Source organism: Nelumbo lutea, chromosome 6 (assembly GCF_056320005.1).
Source record: "Nelumbo lutea isolate HS-2025 chromosome 6, American lotus-T2T, whole genome shotgun sequence".
NCBI classification, from domain to species: Eukaryota; Viridiplantae; Streptophyta; class Magnoliopsida; order Proteales; family Nelumbonaceae; genus Nelumbo; species Nelumbo lutea.
In genome coordinates, this window is record NC_142689.1 from 31041911 (window position 1) to 31067541 (window position 25631).

The window sequence follows — 25631 nt, forward strand, 5'->3', positions numbered from 1 at the left end:
GCCACCAATTACCCTTGAAAGGCATAGGAAGATAGATGGAGCCATTGCCACCCTTAGAGGTGCAAGTTATCATATGCCTAACCTTAAGAATTGGGCCTAAAACTTGAGCTAAGGTCATGTTTGAACTATTCAGCCCAGGCATGGTATATTGTGCAACAATATCACAACCATCTAAAAACTTGGCAAAAAGTCATTGATGTTGCTCAAATTCATTAAATATTCCATAGTAATCTCTTCCTTGATGAGATCTTATTACCTTAACCTTTTTGTTAATTAATTAATAACTTCAAATTTGCAAATCCTGAAGAATTTTTTATGACTTTTGTTTTTACTTTTTGTGATTTTACCTTTAATGCACTTTACACATGTGCTAAAATATGTAGAATCCAACTCATTCAATATTCTTTCCTTTATCAATCTTTCAATTCTTTTTCTTAAGATTTGACCTAATTATTTATGACATAATATTAGCGAATTTTCATTAATCATGCAATGTTTTAAACCAACAACGTTGTATGATACATTGATAAGAGAGATGAGGAATATGCATTATCAAATTTTAATTTATATAATTGATCATATAAAGTTCTAATACCAACAACATGAAATTGAAAAATTAAACTAGAAACAACACTTTCAAAATTAAACTTAAAACCAAAGCCATCAAGTTTAGTAATTGATGAAAGGTTCCTCCTCATATTAGCTACGTACAAAAATAGCATATTCTAAATCTAAAACAAAAACCTATGTTTAATGTCAATTTATAGATATCAACTACTTCCGCTCAAGTTTTTACATCGTTTCCATCACCAAATCCTTTTATCCATTAGTTAATCTCTTGCTATTGAGAATCACATACATTGTATTTGATATATGTTGGGTTACACCAAGATTAGACTCAAAAACTATATGTACCTTTCTTATCCATGTTCTTTTTGAATTTCAAATAAACATTATTCGTATGATCTATTTTCTTGCAATAGAAATAATGTACTATAAAATTATTTCTTAAATTTTTTCATGTTTCTTTTCCCTTGCCATTGAAATATTTCTTTTTATTTGGTTCTTGATGTACTTATATTACACAATCCGTAAAAGCCATGCAATTATATTTTTGTATTGGTTAGAGGTGTTATCATCTAAAAGAGCGCTAACCAATCACCTATAGTTTCATAAACTATGTAAATGAAATTTGTGGCTTTTTATGGGACAACTAAGCAAGCCATCTAGTTATAAAACTTTATCTTAGGGCTTTGGGTCATCAGCAATATTTCCAAATTGATAAGGATTTACTATAACAATTCTATAGTTGTTTTATTCTCTAAGAATAACAAGAGTTTAGGTGCATTAAAGCAATGAGCATAAAGTTTATTGTTGTGAGAAAATTTTTAGGAACAACAGATTATTGTAGAGCATATTAACATTACAACTATGATAGTTGACTCAATGATCAAAGTTCTTAATGTAAAATCGTTTATGGAACAATAGAACATGTAACCATTCATTCAAAGCTTTAAACATTTTTTAATAAGCTTTGAATTAAAATGCTTGAAACATTTTTTTTTTTGTTTAATGACTTTGCAGAGAACAATTCTATAATGACAACCATTCATTCAAAGCCAAATTTGATCTGCCACCCTGAGAGGAAGGTATTCTTTAGGATGGCTATGAAAGGGAATGTTCCTAGCCCCATGCTCGTTATCCTTGTTGGTTTGAAAAGTTCAACCATTGAATAAAGAGAGATAGAAAAACAATGTTGAAGTGACCTCTTATAATCACAGGTTCAAGTTGTTATGGCTTTTTCAATATGTCTTGTTTCAAGTAAGTTTACTCTATTATTTTTCAAGTATAAGGTTGCAAAATCCTAATGCAATGGATATCATTTTTTTTTCTAAAATTTGATGAAATTATAAATTATAGTTTTTTTTATTAAAATTAGTTAAAACTATAAATTCACTCTTAATTTTTTAATGTTGAAAACATGCTTATCTTTTGTTGCTTTCACGTTGTGTTTCAACAGATATTTTGATTGAACAAATACTAACTCATCCTTTGTGTATTTATATTTTTGTTTTGACTTCAAACCATAATTTGTAAGAGGGTGTATAAAATATTTTGCCATATCATCCTACATACCAAATAATAAAGTAATTTTTAAAGGAAAAATCTGTGATGCCAAAAAGACATGATACAATAAGAGTTTTGACCAATCAAAATTCCTTGTGGATTTTGATGAATGTCCACCTGATTGGTTACCACTTTTATGATGCCGATTGATTGGTTACAAGTTTTCCAATATAATGTCTTTTTGGCATCATAGTAAAACTCTTTTTAAATCAAACTAAAATTTTCACTTTGTTTTGGAGAAAAATACATCCATAATGCAACTTTGCTTTTTTCTAATGTATTGTTTCTTAGAGAAAAATAAATAAAAAACATTTATGTTGGAGGAGACTCTGGAATACTGTAATTAATTATGTTAATATAAGGGCTCGCGCTATGCACACGTGCAAATAAAGGGTAAAGATATAAGTTATTGATATATCAAATTTACACCAAAACCAAGGCAAAAGTATATACTTTATATAGTATTAGTGTATGTGCACATGAGCATGTGCACAAATAAATGTAAATATATAAATTAACTAGTTATCAATGTGACTTTTTTGTCCTATACCAAAGCTAAAGCAAGTATCTAGGCTATAATAGTATAGATAGATATTTGGACTTTCGACTATGATACCACAATGACATTGTCTTGATAACTTAAAAAAATATACAATTATTAATTTATATTTAAAACAATAATTACTTGAAAGACAAAAACACCCATATCTATTGATTTTTATCATTATACACAAAAAATGTTTTTGACAAAAAATGATATTTCATTCTATTGAAGAGAAAAAGTTGGAAATTTCCCAATAGATTTTTCTATCATTGTCCATAACAATGTATGAATGTAATACTATCATCATCATCATCAAAGCCTTGCCTCATTGTCCGAACTATATTGCGATTGGCTACATGAATTATGTTTGGCTATTCCATTTTAAATTGCAATTAAACTTATGTGGTATGTTTACACCAATGAAATAAAGTAGGTGAAGTTGGAATTATCGTACTCAAGTGCATCATCATCTAAGCATTGCTTGAACCATATGGGATTGGTTACATGGATATTGTTTTATTTAGGCTCTATTCGTTTTTCATAAAGTTATTTACTTGGGTAAGTTAAGTATTATTTGAAATGGAAAATACTTGCCCGAAAAGTGAACTTACATGTGTTCGTTTGGTTCTTGGGTACATTATACAACGACTTTTTTATTCATAAAAAGTCATTGTTATAATAAACAAAATTATTTCAATATATATGAATATGAGAAAACGATTAAGGTAAACCACAATCTCATTGATAGATTTTCCATTCTCCATAATCCCAAAAAAAGAAAAAAAATAAAGAGGGCTATTTACACCAAGAAAATAAAGTAGGTGAATCTGAAATCATCCAACTATTTATAAAAAAAAGAAATAATCAAACTCTATGTACATATTGTGATAAAACTTTGGAGGTAACATATAAACCATCACAATGTGCCGAAATTTACTGATTTTTGTTTACCAAAAATAATTGGGTGAGAACAATTTGATCTATACCAAGAATTCTCAAATCGACCTAATCACAAGGCTCTTATGAACCTTTATTTGCATCAATTACAAGTAATATAACCACTTGACTGGTCTAGAGTCTTGACCGCGACCCAAAATTATTCTCAGCAATAACACACATGATACACCTCTAGAGTTTCAAAATCACAGGTCATCTACAGGACTAAATCCAAATTCCCTTTGAGAGGGCATGAGAATGAAAGTGTTGATTCTGTTGAATTGAATTGATGGGTTTTGGGCAGATGAAACCTAAAATGGACCATCAGCTCCCCAGCCTCTCTTCGTATAATTCCATTCCTGCTTGTGTTGCCAGCAATCTCCATAGGGAGAGCATTACAGAGAAGGGGGAGGGGACAGATAAATGCTTTCAGGGTTTGGCTTTGCTTCTCTCCTGACCGCTCTGACCTGAATTCTCTCTTCTCTCCTCCCTTTTCCTTGGCTTCGTCTGTCCTCTCCCTCCTCTTTATTATCAACCCCATAAAACCCCACGTCAGGATTCCTCAAACTACTCCTTGCTTCCCCACAAATGGCAGAAATTGTTTATTGCTTTAGCTCGAAAAGTTAGGGTTTTACGCAGACATCAACGAAGCTTGAGGTACCAGAGAAATCTGCTGTTGCAACTACCCGCCATTTATTTTCTTCCCACTTAAGAACATTAGAAGCTAAAAGACAAGTTTTTTTAATGGATTTCGAATAAATATATGACTGGTTTCGTTATTCTACGACGTATGGGTCCATACAAATTGTAAATTATTCTATCTCTGCAATTCAATTAGTTTTTTGAGGGTTAGGGTTTTGGATGTGCTGGTGGTTTCTTTTCTTTCTGGGTCAAATTGTTCTGGTAGGCTTGTGAATTCATAGTTTGTTTGGTTGAGAGATGAGTCGAAGAGTTAGGAGGAAAGGGGCGCAATCGAAGGACAAGGGGAAGGCAAATTTGCATAGTTACTCGGAAATCTGTCATGTGAGTTCCAGTTCAGATAAAGTGGAGGTTGATTGGACTAGCTTGCCTGATGATACCGTTGTTCAGTTGTTTTCTTGTCTGAATTTTCGAGACCGAGCAAGCTTGTCTTCGACTTGTCGAACATGGAGGGCTTTGGGTTCTTCTCCTTGTTTATGGAATTCCTTGGATCTTCGTGCTCACAAGTGTGATGCTGCCACTGCGGCTTCCCTTGCTCCTCGTTGTGCTAAGCTTCAGAAACTCCGGTTCCGAGGGGCAGAGTCTGCCAATGCGATAATGCATCTCCAGGCGAGGGGTCTTCGTGAAATCAGCGGTGATTTCTGCCGTGAGATTACTGACGCCACTCTCTCAGTGATGGCAGCAAAGCATGAGGCACTTGAGAGCGTCCAGCTTGGTCCAGATTTCTGTGATAGGATCAGTAGTGATGCTATAAAAGCAGTTGCTCTCTGTTGTCCCATGTTGAAGAGACTGCGGCTTTCAGGAGTTAGGGATATTGATGCAGACGCCATTAATGCGTTGGCAAGGCATTGTAGGCAGTTGGCGGAGATAGGTTTCGTGGATTGTGTAAGTGTCGATGAGTTAGCATTAGGGAATGTAGTGTCTGTTCGTTTCCTTTCTGTTGCGGGGATAAGAAACATAAAATGGAGCTCAGCTTCCCAAGTTTGGAATAAACTGCCTAATTTGACGGGGTTAGATGTTTCAAGAACCGATGTGAGCTCAAGTGCTGTTTCAAGATTGTTGTCATCATCTCAAAACTTGAAGGTCTTGTGTGCCCTCAACTGTCCACTTATTGAAGAAGAAGGTAATTATACAGCATGTAATCATAAAGGTAAGTTGTTGCTTACCCTTTTTAATGATATTTTCAAAGGAGTAGCTTCATTATTTGCTGATATCACAAACAAAGAAAGAACCCTGTTTTCGGATTGGAGGAATTTAAAAAATGGGGATAAAAGCTTGAATGAGATTATGCCATGGCTTGAATGGATTCTCTCACATGCGCTTCTACGTATTGCGGAGACCAACCCTCAGGGGTTGGATAGCTTCTGGCTAAGGCAAGGGGCTGCATTGTTGCTCCGTTTAATTCAGAGCTCACAAGAGGATGTTCAAGAAAGAGCGGCTACGGCACTTGCAAATTTTGTTGTAATTGACGATGAGAATGCTACTGTTGATTGTGGAAGGGCTGAGGCAGTCATGCAGGATGGTGGAATACGTTTGCTTTTAGACCTAGCAAGATCTTGTCGGGAGGGCCTTCAGTCTGAAGCAGCAAAGGTAATATTGCTGCCTGATTTTCAACCAGTTTTAACCTCAATTTTCTGCATGTAATCTTGAGAATATGTTTTAATTGTTTTGTACTGTTGGGAGATACAGGCCATAGCAAACTTGTCTGTGAATGCCAAAGTAGCAAAAGCTGTAGCAGAAGAGGGAGGAATCAATATACTAGCTGATTTGGCAAGATCCAGGAATAGGTTAGTTGCTGAAGAGGCTGCTGGTGGGCTTTGGAATCTGTCTGTGGGAGAAGAGCACAAGGTTGTCTGTGGTGCAGCTTATTTTGTCAATGTCCTTACCTTAAGTTTATATTTGTAATTTATCCGAGTTTCTTTTTAGGGTGCCATTGCTGAGGCAGGTGGTGTAAAAGCTTTAGTGGATCTCATTTTCAAATGGCCCTCTGGTGGGGATGGTGTTCTTGTATGTCCCTTGCATATGATCATTACTTACCAAAAAAGCTTGATGTTTTATATAGAGATGGTACTTTAGTGTTACGGTGTAAGTTGAATTCATGCTTTCTTTCATGATGCCAGGAGCGTGCTGCTGGTGCATTGGCAAATTTAGCAGCTGATGATAAATGTAGCATGGAGGTTGCACTGGCAGGTGGTGTCCATGCTCTGGTGATGCTTGCCCGATCATGCAAGTTTGAGGGAGTACAAGAGCAGGTAGAGCTAATATGATTATGTTTGAGAAGTTGATATTTCTTTATTTGCTATACTTTTGACTATTCATTAGTTCTTATATCCAAATGCTTTCATTTGCTTCCACTTGAGTAGTTGTTATTTATTGGCCTAAGATTTCTGGTATTGTCTCATTGATACTTGTTGCTTGCGTTATTGATACTTGTTTTATGCACACAGCACACCTGATATCTTACAATGTTTGATGGTGCCGTTCTTTGTTGACTTTATTTAAAAGTGCTTAGAGATAAGATAGGTTCTCTTTTCATGCTTGAGTAGGATCAGAAAAACTGTCCACTGTTTCCATATAATTTGTTACTCCAATGAAATGCTAGAAGTTCAAGAACAGGATCCAGTATCATACTATTGTTATATGTTAGTGTCATACATGTCATACTTATATTTGTTAATGGAAATGAACTGATCTTTTATTTATCATAAAAAAAGAGCTGGTTTTTCTCTGATGATCGTGCAGGCTGCTCGTGCCTTAGCTAATTTGGCTGCTCATGGAGATAGCAACAGTAATAATGCTGCAGTTGGACAAGAGGCAGGTGCTCTGGAAGCATTGGTACAGCTTACATGCTCTCACCATGAAGGTGTCAGGTAATTTATTTTGTTTATGGTATTAAAAACTCCCAGGCATATAATACTGCAAGCTATGCTTTGATATTGTGGCCAGTTATGTTAATCACTCCATCTGTGATTCTTGTTCCAGCATGATTGGTATGGCTATCTCCATCTTGGAGTAATTGGGATTACTCCAAGAACCTCAAGGTCCTCTTTTACTGATGCTCCTTTTCTAGTCTTGCTACTCATCCATCTCAGATTTTCTGAAAATTGAACCATGTGGTAAATCATAGAAGAGATTAAATCAGGTTGTAAACTACATTGCAAATCTCTTAAGTTTATTCCTGTTTTTTTTTTCCTGGAAATTTGTCAAACAAAAGTAAATACATGTACTACAAACTTAAATAGAATACTGATTTTACCCCATTTTGAGATTTTTGTAATCTTCTTTCTCCTAGCTGTTTGATTGGTACCCAAAAAAAACCATATGAAAATTAACTTGCCCTAGAGAAGTAAAACATTTAGGTTCTAGATTCAGTTTGGTTAGTGCATGCTTTCAATAAGGTTCTTGATCTGAGAATGAAAAACAGCAGTCTATGATTGAAAGTTGATCTAATTTATATCCAATTTATTGAATTAGGATTTTGCAAACAAGAGTAGAAGACCCTATCCAGGCTGGTGTGTAGAATCAGATTGGAACTCATCTCATGAGATAAAGCCAATGGTACAAACTTAAGCTTGAATGTCAAGATCTGACCACATTGAACTGGTTCAATGTGGTTATAGACATGACTTTTCATTTATAAGTCAATTTGGATCAAATCCCACAGTGGAGATAGACCGCAAGTCAATGAAAAATTTGACAACAGAGAGGGATGATATTTTTATGGAGAAAGTGAGGAGCATATGATCATGTTGGCGGGCAGGCTGGGAGTTTTTATCTTTCAAAAATAAAAAATGGGGATTGGGGATTTTTGAGTGATTGTTGCATAAAATGCTCTTTGGAGGAAGGCTGAGTAAGAGGATGATGGAGTGTTTTACTTTGATTAATTTCTCCATTCTTATTAATGGGTCATCCAAAGGATTCTTCAAGGATACTTGGGGGTTTAGACAAGGGGATCCTTTATTTCTAGCTCTTTTTATTTATTAGTAGAAGTTTTAAGCAGGTTGTTAAAAAGAGCTAATGAGCATGTGTGGGGGAGGGCTGAAGGGTTTTAAGGTAGGTTGATATTGGCAAGTAGAATCCTAGTTGCTGTTCGTGGATGATACAATTATTTTAGGAAAACTCCATGGACTGGATGACATTTAGAATCTTAAAATATTTCTGGTAACAGTGGAGATAGTTTCAGGCATAAAGGCCAACCTTTCAAGATGCTACTTAGCTGGATTACATATGGAAGAAAGAGAGGTATTAGACCGTGCAAACTCTTTAGGGTGTGAGGTGATGGAATGACCTCTCAAGTGTTTGGGACTGGCTCTTGTTACTTGGAAGCAGAGATATATTTTCTTTAGTGGTAGGATTACTTCAATCAAGTCCTCTTTTTGTTAATTTGCCCATATATTTTATTTCAGTTTTCAAAGTTCCTGTTAAAGTGGCAAATAAAATTGGAAATGTCATTAGTCTTTCTTTGGGACCTAGGAGTATCCAAGAAAGTGCATCAGCTAAATTGAAAAGGGGTTTGTAGAAGGAAATCTAATGGAGGATTGGGACTTGGTAGGATCAGAGACAAGAACACTGCTTTGTTAGGAAGGTGGATATGGAGGTTATCTATTAAACCTAATTCCCTTTGGCATTCGGTATCAAGAGTAAATGTGGCCTTCATCAAAATGGTTAGGATACAAGATCAACAAAGCCATATTTCAGTATCCATTGAAAGCTATCCCATTTTTCTGAAATACATCATGTATGACCCCAGTGCAGGCCAGCAACAAAGTTCTGGGAGGACCTTTAGTAGGGGAATGTTTTGTTTTATTCTCAATTACCATGGTTATACTCCATATCTAGCTCTAAGAACACTCTTAGATCAAAGGCGGTCTAATGTTTCTCAGAAGGTATTTCGGTTTTAAGAGGCGCTTTAAGGATTTTTAATGTGAAGAGATAGCTTCTACTTGACTCCGTAAAAGGGGTATTCCTGGTGACTGAGGTGATGGTCAGAGAATCTATCTCGACTTTAAATCACTGAGGACACCTTTCTTGCTCTTTCTTCTTCTAGGCCCTTGGCATCCCCCCTCCTCTACCCTTGATGCAAATAAGCCACTTTTGTTTGGTAATCAAAGCTTTAGAAAGCTTCCCTGCAGATTATAAATACTGATGAGATACTAAACTATCTTAATTGAAATGTATAAGTTTTATAAGATTCCTTTCTATCTACTTTATGCCATTTGGGAAAACTTGTTCTATAAAATTATTATATTGTAGAATTTCAGTGGTTTAGTATAGACTGAATGTGCTTTTACAGTTTTACTTGGTCTCCATGGACCCGGCAATAGTTTTCTGGTTTTCTCTGATTTGACACCATTGCATTTTCACACAAAACAGGCAGGAAGCTGCAGGTGCTTTGTGGAATTTATCATTTGATGACAGAAATCGTGAAGCAATTGCTGCAGCTGGTGGTGTTGAGGCCTTGGTATATCTCTGTGCCCTTCTCTGATCCACACTATATATTTTATACTATAAAGGCGTTGTAATTTCTTATGCATTCTTTATCTGCTTATTTTATATGTCATCTTCCTGAAACCTAGTAAACATCTTGCTTTAGTTGATCTTAGTGTTTGTCACATTTTCTGGCTTGTAAAACTTGACATTCCCTTCTGAAGAAAATTTGCAGTGGTAACTCAGCTAAAGATACACAATTCCTAGTGCAAGACAATTTTTAGCAACAGAATCAACATAACAACTCATTGGCCAATTGGTCGACCCAAGCGAAAATATTCAACATGGAAGCTGTGCAACTGGTTCTGGAAATATAATGAAAGTCTCTCTTGATATTTATCTCTTCTAATGATTGAATATAATGCACTCCTTGAATCTCCTTCAATGATGATTTTAGGAAGGACAGGGGACTTTGAGATCTTAAACCTTTGAGGGAAAGAATTTTGTCCTTGTTTTGACTGATCACCATAGCTTATCAGACTTGAAAAAGATAGTGATAATATTTTGCCTCCCCACCCTCAAAATGCTGCTAATGTCAGATGGGATCTGGTTCCCCTGAAAAAAAACCATCTGTATTAAATCCAAATTCCAAAATATATTGATAATATGTGCCTCTTCATCCCTCCGAATGCTGCCAATCCCTAACGGGCTTGGGTTGCCCTAACAAAACAACTGTAGTAAAAGTTTAACTAGGCTGAACTTTTAGGAAAGAAGACCAGGTGCTGACCAATGTTTCCTCTTCATGTAGAAGGGGGTACAACTTACTACCTTCTCTCACTTGTTAGGTCAACTGCTGTTAGCACTAAAACAGCCTAAAGGTAGACAAAGTGTTCCTTATAAATATTAGATGCAATGTTTATGCTTCTTTGTTGTAGCTTTTCTGGAAATTGTTGATGGAGAACTTGGTCAATACAGAACAGCCTGGCTCAGTCATGGTTCTATAATGACGATATATTTGGGACCTATAGTTATAGGCTATGGGGACTCTACAAGGGCTGAGTTGCTAGTGGGACTGAAGGTTTATGGTTTGTAAGACCACTGAATGTTAGAAACATTATGGTAAAAGGGGATTTTAGAGTGGTTGTTGGTTGGCTAAAGAACAAATTCAAGGTGTATGGCAATACTAAAACATTATGAAGGAGATGATAGCATTGGAAAGGGAAATGGGAACCAACTTTTGGGTTCATAGACCGACAAACTGTTTGTCTGATGTTATGGACAAACAAGGGTATTTAGGGTCCAGCTTCTTTGGAGGAATATCCTTAGAAATTGTTATCTAAAAATCAGCTGTACTGATTTTAGAAGATGTTTGAGAGACTCTGAAATGGGGGGCTTTTTAATCTATTGGAAAGCCTTAAAAATGCCTTTATCATGCCTGCAGGGTTCAACAAAGAATTTGGTGCCCTGATTCTAAAGGGTGTTTTTCTTGCTCCTACCTCAACCCCTTACAATGAGAGGGCAGTTTGGGATGGTCCCTTTCCCTAAGGTCAAGGCTTTCTGCTGGGTAGTTTCTCTTAAGAGTTAAGATTATAAATACTTGTGAGTTGCTTCCAAGAAGGAAGCCCTGGTGTTTATCCTCTCATGCATGTGTCCTTTTCTTAAAGATGTGGAAAAATATAAACCACCCTTTTCTGCATTTCTAATTTGCAATCAGCGTATAGAATCACGTTGTCACTCTGTTTGGAGCCTCATGAACAGTTATTTGGGAGCTCTTTCCTTCACGGTTGGTACCTTGTAAAACAAAGAAACAACAAATTATGTGGCAGAACTGGACCTAACAGAGATCACAATGGTGGGGATTGCTAATTGGATTTTGTCATGTGAGCTCTTCCATGGAACTATGGACAAATTAATTTGAGGTTGGCAGATTATAGCAGGATAGACTAAGGCAGCAAGGGATGGTGGAATGGGAGGCACCAAAGGTCAACAGGAAGAATATTGAATTTCAATTGTTGCAATTTGGGAAATTCAGGGACATCGGGTATAGGAGGGGTGGTCAGAGATGATAGAGAAAACATCATTTTTAGTTACTTGGGACTGACCGGAAGCGAAAGATCTTTGAGAGCAGAATTCATGGATTTTGTCACAAGGATTAAAATTTCTTTCTTAAGTTGGAGGGGCATCTGTGTAAATAGGAGATTGTTAAGTTGTGATTAATTGAATGAAATCTGACCCAGATGTACCTTGGGTGCTAAGATTTCTGTTAAAGGAACAAAGGCATGTGCCTGGTACACCATGTGCCTCAACCCAGATGTGCACCTGAGTTTAATTTTGTGCTTTTTTCCTAACCCTATTTTTTGCTTATATTGTTTTTTTATTCTTTAATACGATATATTTTTCAAATGATAAGAAATTACAGTTAAAATTAGAAAACAAACATTTTATGTATGGGTTAAGAATTTAAGGTTGTATCATGGACTTGTTTGGGTTTGCTGCAAGGGTTTTCATACAAAGCAGCTCATAGAATTAGGAATTTGAGATATTTAAAATCGCAATAGCTATTTAAAGTAATGCTATTGGAAAAGAAATGAACTAGATTGAAAGTTAATTTTACATGTTTGAAAATGTTTTATATGTCATATTTGATTTTATTTTTCACATTTTCACTTAGAATATTTTTTTTGATATCTTCTGAAGGGCTACATAATAGGGGTAGCCCATCCCCCAACCCATAACCCCCCCCCCCCCCTAGGCCCAGGTGCAGGTGAGATTTGATCCCAAGTCTCCGACTCCGCTATAACCAACAGGAGACCTTACCAACCAGCTGGTTGGCACCTTGCTGTTAAGTTTATGTATTTTAATTTGAGCCAATAAGCTTTTTAAAACATTTACCTTAAAGTTTAAGTTTGCATTTTTCTTAATTAATACTATTTTAATGTTTTTTAATTTTTTTTGCGTTTTGTTTTTTTGCAGTATTTGATTTTTTTTTTTTTTTTTTAAATCATGGGTTGTTAGGGTCTCAGGTGTTGATGGTTGTTCGAACCATAGTTGGAGAGTTTTTAGATCTGATGAAGTGGAGAGGTTTAAGTTTGAGACTTTGATGAAGGATGGAGGTGGTGATATTGATAGTGGATGCAAGAAGAGGGCTATGAGGTTTGAGGTGACCAAGATGGGTAATTGGTAGAAGAGTTGGAGGTTCAGTTGAGCGATTGAAGTGATTTGGTGAAGGAAATGCTTGCAAAGAAAATAAACTTTTTACATGTTTTGGTAAAGTGTTGTTTGAGAATGGGGTGAACAATGTTGGCGACGATGTCAACTACATTCTGTCAGAGGTAGGATCTCAATTAGGTTTGATGGTGGTGGGGGTAAAAATGAAGGGTTTTAGGGTGGCTTGATGAAGGAGGGTTCTGAAGTAGGTGGCGTGAAGGATAAGTTCAAAATAGGGTTGAAGAACTTGCATCGTTTGAGACTTCATGGAGTAGTAATGATGGGTTTCAAGATCTTATGGGAGGTGAGGGGGTAAGGAAGGTGGAGAATGGGTTGGCTTAGTTGTGGGTGACCAAGGTTGTTTTGGTAGAGAATGTGGGGAATATTTCTTTGGAGATAAATAAAAAAGAAAATTTATTCACATTGAAAGTAGCTTACAACTCTAGGTGGTGAGAAATCACCCCAAGATAAAATTATTATGATTCAGCCTACCCTTGAGTTCTATTAGTCTGATAACAACCAAGAAGAGAGAAGAAGAAAGAAGAAAGAAAGAGAGAGAGACAAGAAGAGAAAAGGAGAGAAGAAAAGTCTGGTTCAAATGAGAGAAAAATTACCTCTCCCATTCGGCCAGACATGTTTTATATTATTAACATAATGGAAAAGACACATGTGCCCTTACTTAAGTGAGGGACACTAGTTCTAATATAATAATACAGATCAACAACCTCAACATAAGCATAAAGACAGAAATACCCCTACATACTCAACACTAACATTCCCCCTCAAGCTGGTGAGTATATATCATATAATCCTAACTTGTTACATATGTAGTCCACTCTTCCCTGACTCAACCCTTTAATAAATAAGCCTGCCCACTAGTACCCTGTGTTAACATATGCATTGTCTATCACTCCATTTAGCACCTTCTTTCTCACAAAGTGAAAGTCAACCTCTATGTGCTTGGTTTTTTCATGAAACACCGGATTATAAGAAATATGAACTGCAGCCTGATTGTCACATTAGAGCTTGATTGGAGTGTTTACATTGTATCCCATCTCCTGTAGAAGGTTCCTCAACCACACTAATTCACAAGTAGTATGTGCCATAGTTCTATATTCTACCTCTGCACTGCTTCTTGCCATGACTGTCTGCTTCTTACTTTTCCATGTCACTAGATTACCCCCAAGAAAAGTGCAATAGCCTGTGGTAGACCTCCTACCAGACATAGAACCGGCCCAGTCAGCATCAATATATCCTTCTATTTCAAGTTTTCCACCACTTTTGTATATCAAACCACAACAAGGAGCCCCTTTTGAATACCTCACAATTCTTAGAACCGCATCCCAATGAGGAACCAGGGGTTTCTGCATGAACTGACTTACCACACTAATCGCAAATAAAATATCTAGCCGAGTAATGGTTAGGTAGTTCAGTTTACCTACAAGTCGCCGGTATCTGCCAGGGTCTTCAAACACTTCACCCATATCATTGCTCAGCTTAGTATTTGTTTCCATAGGTGTTTCAGCTGGTTTAGTACCTAACAAACCTATTTCCTCCAACAAATCAAGCACATATTTCCTTTGACACAATTTAATACCATGCTTAGACCTTGCTACTTCTATCCCCAAGAAATATTTCAATTTACCAAGGTCCTTTGTTTGAAAATGTTCCTGTAGAAAAGTCTTCAACCCGTCAATGTCCATTTTATCATTCCCGGTAATAATAATATCATCCACATACACCACCAATAGGGTTTTTCCTGCTTGAGAGTCACGACCGAAGACTGAATGATCAACTTGGCACTGTTTCATACCAAACTTCTTTACCACCTCACTAAACCTACCAAACCATGCTCGAGGAGACTGTTTAAGCCCATAAATAGTCTTGTTTAGTCTGCATACCTTACCATCCTCCCCCTGAGCAACAAACCCTGATGGTTGCTCCATATAGACCTCCTCGAGCAAATCACCATTCAAGAAAGCATTCTTGATATCAAGCTGATAGAGGGGCCAATCATACATAGCAGCAATTGAGATCACAACACGAACTGAACCTATCTTTGCAACTAGGGAGAAGGTCTCTGTGTAGTCAATACCATAGGTTTGGGAGTACCTTTTTGCAACCAATCTAGCTTTCAGGCGCTCTACACTACCATCAGGTAAATACTTAACAGTATAAACCCACTTACAACCGACAACTTGCTTCCCAGGAGGAAGAGTGGTGAGGTCCCAAGTATGATTATGAGTTAGAGTTGAGAGTTCTTCTTCCATTGCTCGACACCACCCTAGAGAGGCAAGGGCTTCCTGGACAACAACTGAGGATACCAAAGAGATAAACTAGCGATGGGAAGCGGAAAGGTGAGTGTGTGAAACATAATTAGAAATAGGATGAAGGGTACAAGTGCGTTTACCTTTTCACAAGGCAATGGGAAGATCAAGATCAGATACTGGGTTTGGGGTTGGTGTGGAGACAACTGCTGGATTTGTCGATGTTGATGAAGCTGGAGGAGTAGCAGACGGTACATGTGGGCAATGTTTATAAACTTGACGAATGGGTGGCCGTTCAATAGGTGGTGGCACTGGAGGCAAGGACTTGGTCACAGCTAGAACAAGGGGAACATAATCCACATCTGGAAGTGGAAGAGGAGGAGGTGATGAGGAGGAAGATAATCCATAACACTTATACCCTTTCTGGGTCCGGGAATAGCCAAGGAAGATGCACTTAATGGTCGTGCATCTAACTTGTCCTTCCCGGGGCCCAGATTATGGATGAAGAAGACACACCCAAAAACCCGAGGAGAAAGAGGAAATGGAGACAAGGTAGTGAATGGGGAATGACCATCAAGGATAGACATGGGTATCCGATTAATCAAGAAGCAAGAAGTTAGCACCACATCACTTCAAAAGGGTTTGGGAACATTCATGTGATGCATGAGGGATTGAGCTGTTTCCAAAAGATGACGATTCTTTCTCTTAGCCACCCCATTTTGTTGTGGGGTATAGGTATACGAGGTCTGATGTATAATGCCATATTGATCCAAGTATTCGTGAAATGATGAAGAGAAATATTCACGACCATTATTGGAACGAAAAATTTTAATGTGAACACCAAATTGGTTGCGAATCTCAGCATAAAATTTTTGGAAGATGGTAAACAATTCACTTCTTTCTTTCATTAAATAGAGCCACATCATCCTTGAATAATCATCAACAAAAATGACAAAATATCTATATCCATTGTATGACATCACTTTATAAGGACCCCAAACATTTGAATGAACCAAAGAAAAAGGACTCGGCACACGGTTATCAACCTTAGGACTAAAGGGAACACGATGATGTTTTCCCAACTGACACGACTCACAATCTAAAACAGAAAGTTGACTCAACGAAGGAACCAAAGGCTTCAAAACTTTCAGCGAAGGATGACCAAATCGATAGTGCCACTGGAGAGGAGAGAGAGATGACTGGATAGCTGTTGATGTTCTTCCACCACCATCAAGATAATACAATCCACCAACTTCATGCCCTCCACCAATCTTCACCATCGTCTTGAGATCCTGAAAAACACACGAAGAAGGGTAAAAAGTAATAGAGCAATTGAGTGACTTGGCCAACTTACTAACAAACATAAGGTTAAACGGAAATTTAGGGACATAGAAAACTGAGGATAAAGACAAGGGGGTCATGTTAACATTTCCAACACCACAAATGGAGGATGTGGCACCATTAGTAAGGGTAACAGATTGTGATGTTGAGCAATGAGAAAGTGAAGAAAACACACCTGGAGTTCCAGTCATGTGATCGGAGGCTCTAGAGTCAATAATCCAGGGATTGTGTGTGAATGCCAAACAAGCCGTACCTGAGTGTACAAAAGTACAAACCTCTCATACTCATCACGGGGAACACTCACCATCTCCTTCCCGGGAACATCTATGGATGTAGGAGGCATCTGATCAGCTGAACGGCTGAGTGCACAGAAAACAGAAATTTGGGCAGATCCGAGTTGCTTAGTTGTGCTCTGATACTATATTATGATTCGGCCTGCCCTTGAGTTTTGTTAGTCTGATATTAACCAAGAAGAGAGAAGAAAGAAGAAAGAAAGGGAGAGAGAAAAGAGGAGAAGAGGAGAGAAGAAAAATCTGGTTCGAATGAGAGAAAAAATTACCTCTCCCATTCGGCCAGACATGTTTTATATTACTAACATAATGGAAAAGACACATGTGTCTTTACTTAAGTGAGAGACACTAGTTCTAATATAATATTACAGATCAACAACCTCAACATAAGCATAAAGACAGAAATACCCCTACATACTCGACACTAACAAAAATACAAAAAAACACAAAACAACTAAGTTTAGAGGGTGAAAGGAATTAAAGGAGGAAGGTTTACAAGAAATGGAAATTATAGAAATAAAGTGTTGGGGGGGGGGTGAAGAGTTTGCAACGGAGGCGTTTAAAGTGTTGGAGAAGGGATGAGAGAAAGATAATCAGGTTCTTGAAGAGGAGGGTTTTAATTTTGGTGGAGGTGGCCCTAGAGAGAATGAGATCAGTTGGAGGCATTGTTGTATGTGGATAGAGAGGGTGGTGGTGCCATGGTGGGGTTGAGTTTAACACCTTTGAGAAAATGCAGTTTTGGAGTTGGAGAGGATTAAGTATAGTTGTAAAGATTTGAAGGACTTTTAAGAAGATTCCTAATGTAGTAAGATGCTTCAGAAGACACAAAAACCATTGAGCAATTCAGGTGTCTAATATTTTTGCCAGGTTGAAAGGTGGCTTATATGTCATTGGGCTCAATAAAAAGAAGAAAAAAATGTGAGAAAGATTTCAAGAGAAGTGGTGAGGCTCTTGCTCTAGCCTCTGAAGAAGCTGAGTAAGTGTAGTGTCAAGTGGTTTTGATGGAATCCAGAATTGTTCTATTGTGTGTGTGTGGTTGGTGTGTTTAGTCTTTCTCTTGGTTTGGTGAGTATGTGTTTTGGAGGGATTTGATTGGTTTGAACTGTGATGGGTTGGTGTTAGTGAAATTTGAGTGTAGAGCTATTCTTTCTTCTCTAGGGTGATTTCTTGTCACCTTTCTTGTAACCTTCTTTTTCTTTGAATAGCATTTTCTTTTTTTTTTTTTTTATTTTAGTCAAGAAAAAAAGGCTTGGATCTCACCCCCTCCCAATGTAATCAAGATGAATTTTGATGTATGCAGTCTTGGTGCTCTAGGAGAATTGTTGGTGGTGTTTTTAGGAACTATGGACACATCTTGGCAGTGTCCATACTCCATCAGGCATGACAACACTACAAGGGCCGAACTTTTGGCAGTTCAACATTGATTAATGCTAGCTAAAATCCTAAGTTCCAGAAATTTATTGGTGGAAGGTGATTCTCATGTGGTAATTTGATGGCTTGCAAAGAACAATGGGGCTCTTGACAACATATTATGAAATCCGAGATATTAGAAATATGGTCAGGGAGCTGGGAATTTCAAGTGTAAGATCAGCCAATAGTTTGGCTGATACACATGCAAGATAAGGAGTGGGTAGGAAAGGATGGGTTCCCTGAACTGGTGCATTCTTTGTAAACCAGATGGTAGATCTTGTTACCACTTACTAGTTACTAATATCCTATTCCTTTTCTGCAGATATTTGGGATTGGCTTTTCTCTGTTAGGGTGTAAGTGGAACCTGCTAATGGAGATTAAGTTGTTGTTTGATCCATCTACTTTTGTTTGGCCGAATAGAAGGGGAAAGATAATTTGGAGGTGCACTAGAGCAGCAGTGATTTGGACATTATGGAAAGAAAGAAATGCTAGAATCTTCCAAGAGAAGGAAAGAAGCAGGCAACAATACAAGGATTGTGTAATGACCTATACATTGGCTATTAACTTTGGATTTATTTTGCCAATTGTCCTTTGATGATATATGGAGAAATTGGTATTTGGTGGCTTCTAGTTCAGTGTGGAAGGATGGGATACACATGATATGGATACCTTCTCTTGAAGGTTTTTTGAAATTAAATTTTGATGGAAGTAGCCAAGGTAACCTAAGCCCTTCTGGAATTGGAGGGTTCATAAGAGATAAGGAAGTGTAGTGGCACTCTACTTAGGGCCGGTGGAAATTGGGGACTATTATAAGGGCTGAACTATATGCTGTTTTACAAGGTGCTCAGATTACAAAAGAGTTGAACCTGGAGAATTTGGTGGTTGATGGGGATTCAAAGGTGGTAGTGAGTTGGCTGAAGGAACTGGGTTCAGTAATATAGTGTTATAGGGATAAAATGAAGAAGTTCAAATGGTTAACATGAAATATGAATCTGTTCACACAATGGGTGGGAGAGAGGCCAATGCATTAGCTGATTGTTTAGCTAAGTAGGGGCTACATAGGGATCAGTTGTACTGGGCTCAGTTGTAATTGTTTGATGTAGTTTTCTTTTAGGGTGAGGCAGCACCTCGTGCCTCTCCCTGGGATGCTTGTAGTGCTGTTTATCTATATTGATTTCAATGAATTTTTACTTATAAAAAAAAACAAAAAAGAAAGGAAAGGAAGGGTGGTAGCTGGTGCTGGCGCAATGATAGGAGAGCTTTGGCTTTCTTGTACATCATTTTTCACATTATAACTAATGAATCCTTGTAAATCATAATTAGTAAATTCGACTGTTACTGATAAAAAAATTTACAGTTCCCACCAATAGGGGGTCTGGGGAGGGACAGATGTACGCAGCCTTACCCCTGTACATACAGAGAGGCTGTTTCCAAGATTTGAACCCTGGTCACCTAGGTTGCAATAGAGCAACCCAACCGCTGTGCCAAGGCCCACCCTCGAACCTGGTCAACGGGTAACATTATTATATTATTTTCTATCAATTGAATATTGACTTTCAATTTGGTTATTTAGGTTTCTCTTGCACAAACATGTTCAAATGCTTCCCAAGGTCTACAAGAAAGGGCTGCAGGTGCTCTGTGGGGATTGTCAGTATCAGAGGCTAATAGGTATGCAGAGGCATTGTTTATGTTTATGTTATTTTTTTTTTAATTTTTTATTTATTATAGATTTGTAACTGAAGAGCTGGTTTTCTGTCTGCATTGGGATTAAGTTGTTTTGGTTGAGGACATGCACCATTTCAAACTAGGCCCATGGTCCATGAAGTCCAGTCTTTTTACTGTTATCTTGCTTGAGCTTTGTGGTTCATCCACTCACTATGTTGGTTTGATGTTTGAGGCTCTGTGGCAATTTCACCTCATTCATGCAGCAGTAAAATTTCTTTTAGTTGTATTAAGTTGTTCCATCTGTTTTGAGCTCCAAATTGGTGCTTTGGCCTTTATTTTAATCTTCTTTGTTGTATCCAAAATGGTTAATGTTGACTACCCGATCCTTTTCTGTCATTCCACTCTATTTAAGGCCTAATCTTGAACCCTTTCTGTTGCAATTCTGGTCCTTGACCGAATTAAGCATCATGGTCACTAGCCTCCTAACTATTTGGGGTGCTAGATGCATCATATCCTTTGTCTGTGCATGTGTTTGTCCTTTCTCACCTTTTTTCGCCATGTCTTGCTTTTCTTGACCTTTCCCATTTAGCTTTCCACCTGCACTGGTATGCCCCAAGTTGGTGCTAATCACAGCCTTTGTTGTGCCTGAGCAGATCATATCAACTAATGCTCCTATTATTTGATCACTTCTTGGAGCCACTGTGCATTTGCTCAGAATCTGTCAGTAACATTGCATATTAGATATGTTTAATAATGCATCATTTCATGTGGTTGAGGTTGGCATATTTTGTTAGGGTGAGTTAGATTCTTATTGGGTTCTTTGATTGAGGGTTCTTAGGGACGTTTCTGGAGCTATTTTACCAGGTTGATGCTCTTAGTCTTCCTTTAATCCTTGTATATCATTAATAGAATCATGAACATTAGGTGCCATGGAGTTCAAAATATGTTATTCCTTCTCAGAGCTGTTAGGGTGTTGCAAGATTAAACATGTCACGTATAATTGCACAAATACATTCAAGGTAATGACATCTTCTTAATGAAATATGGTAATTTGAATCTTAAATTTCAGCCTTTTGCATCATTTTTGTTTAATTTTTTTGGTGTCAGACTCAATTGTATTGAGATGAAAGTACATACAGATTTGCAATCATTATACAGATGATAATTTTTGAGCAAAACAAAAACCTAGGGGGAATCACAAAATAGTCATCATGGCAAATAAGGAAGCTGTGAAGTGAACCAAATCATACAAACAATCAAAATGGGGCATTACAAAATGGAAAATCCAGAGCCTAGAGGCCCTAGGCAAAGTCATTTAGCCTATTCTAAATGGAAACTCTTGGTTATTAGAGCTTCCTTGGGGAGAAGTCAAGATGCAAGTAATTGCGACAAGTGAAGTTGGACTCAGGCTGAGAATCACAAGCAAATTTGCAAGAGCATGAGATCCAGTGGATGATCTATGTTATCCGTTACTGCATTGTTCTGGATTGTTGTTGAACACGGTATGTTCTAACGAAAGACAAGAGAGAACGGAATGTTGATTTTCTGCTAACTGAAGGCAGAAACTGGTAACAGAGTAGCACCATGGAATGGAGATTTGTGGTTGTTGGTTCAAAATCCTTTGAAATTAAACGAAGCCTCAATCAAAAAGATGATTTCGTATTAACGGAAAGGGGCAAGGGAGCTTGGGCACAGATAATCCTGTCCCGAGAGGACATTCTATGGACTAGAACCTACATCCAGGAAGCTCTGGAAATTGAACGAAGACTTTTAGCAGATCATAAGAGAGTGTTCAAGGGAAGAATCCTATGTTTACAACTTAAATCAAATACCTGGGGCAGATTCATCTGTCTGAGCAGATGGGAAAAATCAGACAAGGAAAGACACATTTGCATCCTAGAAGAACTAGCTTCTGGTGGATGGAGCTCTTTCATCCAATTTTTGGACTGGGCTTGTCCTAGAGTGAAACCCCGCCATGTTAATCTCACGCAAGAAGCCTTTCCTTCGCTCGAAATCAAAAGTAGAATCATAAAATCCTGAGGGTCTGCGTTTCTATCTATTGCACATCAGGGAAAGCCATTTGGAAACTAGAGATTGGCTTTTGTTTGTATGAAAACATGCGTTAAATTGGGATGAAGTTGAAGCTGGATTGTCTGCAAATTTGCATTCTGAGTCCCTGTTGAAACTGCGCCTTTTTGAACAAAATAAAGCAGTGGGCTTTGCTCCTTTGGAAGACCTGATTATTTCTTGGACCAAGCTCAAATCAATCTTTGTTTTTGGTGACTGGGTTCAAATTGAATGTTGGTGGCCAAAGATTAACGCAGTCCCTAATCAATTGACATTCAACGGATGACTCGAGTTAAGAGGGCTACCATTCCACCTCTGGACAAAGGAAAAATTTTCTCTGATAGGAGACACCTGTGGAGGTCTTGAAGAAATAGATCCCTGATCCTTGAATCTTTCTGAGTCAAGTTTTGCCAGAATCAAAGTGAAAAACCGTGGTATTAATGCCCTCCCTCGATCAATCCCAGTTTTGGATAGAAATGTATGGTTCTAGATCTCTGTGGAGGTGGAGAAGATGAACGAGTCACCTTCCGGTCTCTCTGAGCCAACTCGCTCAAATGACTCATCTCCACGTGGCACTTCCACCTTCGTTGTTAAGAGATCTGGTTGTAATAGAGGCATGCACAGGGAAGGCGGAAAGTCGGCGGTGGTTCCCCGTGCTTCTGCATGGGAGCACTCTTCCCTCCTCAAGTCAAAAGGCCTTGAGGAGCTCAAAAGACGCAAAGAAGATGGACAGCCGCAACCTCCTATTAAAAAGTTTCAAACTTCACCCAATTCCAATTTTGACCTTACACCCAGTCGGTTTGAAAACTTCGGCCGCTATTCTCAAACCAAAGGCCCACTAAAGTCTTCCAGCCCAACTAGCACCCCAAGCCCACCAGCAACCCCCACCTTCAGTCAGGCAGATCCCAAAACTCCTTCCAGCTCGGGCCAGCACCTTAGTAAAGTTTTCAAGGCTCCAACTCCGTCTGTGAGTTCTGGCCTGCCATCCGTCAGTGAAGAAGAAGATACAGAGGATGACCTCAACTCGTACGCTACTGAAGCAGATCCAGATCCTCGTGAGTTTGCTCTTGGACAAGTAAAAGACCTTTTCGCAGACAAAGAGAGTTGGGGTTGTGTGGAGATTCTCGAGCAGACCCAGTTGATCGATCTTGGCTGTGGAATGTCTTCAGAATCATACGCTCCTGTTCGCAGACAAGGGAGAGATTCATCAACCTCCATTCTTGATCAAAACCATAAATCACTCTCAGGGAGATCCCCCGCCCCTCATTCGGTTCTGTCTTCTCTTCATTCTCCTCTTTCTTGCCCTGTTTCTGCACCTCACTGTCTTTTCTCCCCTTCCACTTTTTCAGGTTCAAATGAGTTGCCATCCCACCCAATGCAGATTGTTCCAATTCAAACAGATGTTCCATTAAGCATTGGCAGGAAGGAGACAGATAATTTGGGAATTGAGAGAAGAGACAAAGAAGATGAAAAGGAGAGAATCTTTAAAAAAGAGGAGACTAAATCTGGAAAGGCTCAGGAGAAGAACAGAAAAAAGGTCCTAAAAAGGAGCTAAAAAGGCTTCAGTGGGGTCTAATGCGGGTCTAATGGATTGCATCTATAAGGGAAATAGGATGAATAAAGGGAACTCAGTTAAAGTGATTCAATGAAGATACTAAGTTGGAATGTCAGGGGTTTGGGAGGTCAGCTCAAAAGAAGCTTAGTGAAAGAAACATTGAAGAGAGAAAATCCAGACATAATTGCCCTTCAGGAATAAAAAAGAAGAAGTCATTGACAGAAAACTTATGAAAGTCATATGGGGAATAAGGGGTAGAAAATGGACTGCTGTACCAGCTGAGGGTTCCGCTGGAGGTATCATCCTAGCATGGAAGGAAGATGAAATTTCAGGCTTGGAGATTGACAGAGGTGAGTTCTCAATCTCGGTTCTGTTCACTAATACTAAAGATGAGTTCAACTGGATCCTCACTGGTGTCTATGGCCCTAACTCTCCCTCTGTTCGAGAGAGGTTTTGGGCTGAGCTGGAGTCCCTGCATTAGGAGGAGGACATACCATGGTGTTTAGTGGGTGATTTCAATGTCACCAGGTTCAGTTCGGAACATTCTAATGGTAGAATCCCAACCAGAAGGATGAGAATTTTCTCTATTTTTATTGACAGACACAATCTGTGCAGTCTCCCTCTTACCAATGGACTATTCACCTGGTCAAACATGCAAGAAAATGCCATAAGCTGTAGACTTGACAGATTTCTGCTATCTCAGGATTGGTTGGAGAGATTCCCAAACCTGTGTCAAGAACTTCGTCCAAGATGCACCTCAGACCACTGGCCCATATTGCTGAACACCAAAAGAATCATCAAAAGAAAGACCCCATTCAGATTGGAAAAATTCTGCCTACAACACAAAGACTTCAGTAAGAAGGTTTCAACATGGTGGGAAGACTGCAAAGTAGAGGGTTGGGCTGGGTTCAGACTTATTCAGAAATTAAAAGCTTTGAAGAAAAATCTTAAAGCTTGGGGGAGAGAAGAATTTAAAGCTGTTGAAGAAGAGAAAAAAAGAATTCTTTCAGAATTAGAGAACTTAGATAATAGAGAGCAAAATGGGACCCTTATGCCTTAAACAGAAATAAAAAAGCAGAATTAAGAAAGGAATGGGAACAACTAGATAGAAGGGAAGAGATCTGTTGGGGACAAAGATCAAGAGTGAGATGGTTGAAAGAAGGAGACAATAATTCCAGATTTTTTCACACCTATGCCTTGGGAAGAAGTAGGAAGAACTTTATTCCTAAGATCAATCTTAATCAGAGAGAAGTGGAGAATCTTGAGGAAATTTCTGAAGCTTTCCTCTCCTTTAAAAACCTCTACTCCAAGGATAGTGATAACCAGATTACGTTATATAATTGGGATGGCACTACCCTATCAACTGAAAAGAGGGATTGGTTGGAAAGAAGCTTTGAAGAGGAAGAAGTCAAGAAGACTATTTTCAGCATGGACGGAGACAGGGCTCCAGGGCCGGACGGCTTCCCTATTCTTTTCTTCCAAAAGTGTTGGGAAATTGTAAAGTCAGATCTCATGCAGTTTTTCAGGGATTTCCGTTCATCTGCCATTGTTAATAAGGGCCTTAACTCTACCTTTCTCTGTCTCATCCCTAAGAAAGGGGGAGTTTTGGAAGTAAAAGACTTTAGACCTATAAGTTTGGTTGGGAGCATATACAAAATTTTGGCGAAGGTTCTGGCCAACAGACTGAAAGAAGCCCTTGAAGATCTAATTTCCCCAAATCAGTTTGCTTTTGTATAAGGAAGACAAATTGTGGACAACATTCTTATTGCAAATGAGTGTATGGAAGACAGAAAATCCTCTGGGATCCCAGGGGCCCTTGTGAAACTTGATCTAGAGAAGGTGTACGACAAAGTGGTTTGGGACTGCATTCTTGATTGCTTAAGGCTAAGAGGTTTTGGGAGAAAATGGGTCAAGTGGATTAAAGGTTGTATTGGCACTCCTTGGTTTTGAATATTGATAAATGGTGAAGCGAAAGTTATTTCAAGGCTAGTAGGGGTCCAAGACAAGGTTGCCCTCTTTCCCCATTACTTTTCACCTTGGTAATGGATATATTTAACTCTCTTTGACAAGTCATTTATTCTCAACTTGGTGACAGG

At 38.3% G+C, this 25631-nt stretch overlaps 1 protein-coding gene across 4 annotated transcripts in view; it reads left to right on the forward strand.

Moving 5' to 3' along the window:
- The first annotated feature begins 3603 nt into the window (after positions 1-3603).
- LOC148848335 (protein ARABIDILLO 1-like) overlaps positions 3604-25631 on the forward strand; it is a 31369-nt gene continuing 9341 nt past the window's right edge. For all 4 annotated transcript variants that reach the window (XM_088949306.1, XM_088949308.1, XM_088949307.1 and 1 more), the window contains exons 1-7: positions 3604-5896; positions 5996-6154; positions 6233-6313; positions 6427-6558; positions 7049-7176; positions 9680-9767; positions 19822-19916. In XM_088949306.1, coding sequence (XP_088805432.1) covers positions 4547-5896; positions 5996-6154; positions 6233-6313; positions 6427-6558; positions 7049-7176; positions 9680-9767; positions 19822-19916 — 2033 coding nt within the window. In that variant the 5' untranslated portion in view covers positions 3604-4546. The remainder of the gene's footprint in view (positions 5897-5995; positions 6155-6232; positions 6314-6426; positions 6559-7048; positions 7177-9679; positions 9768-19821; positions 19917-25631) is intronic.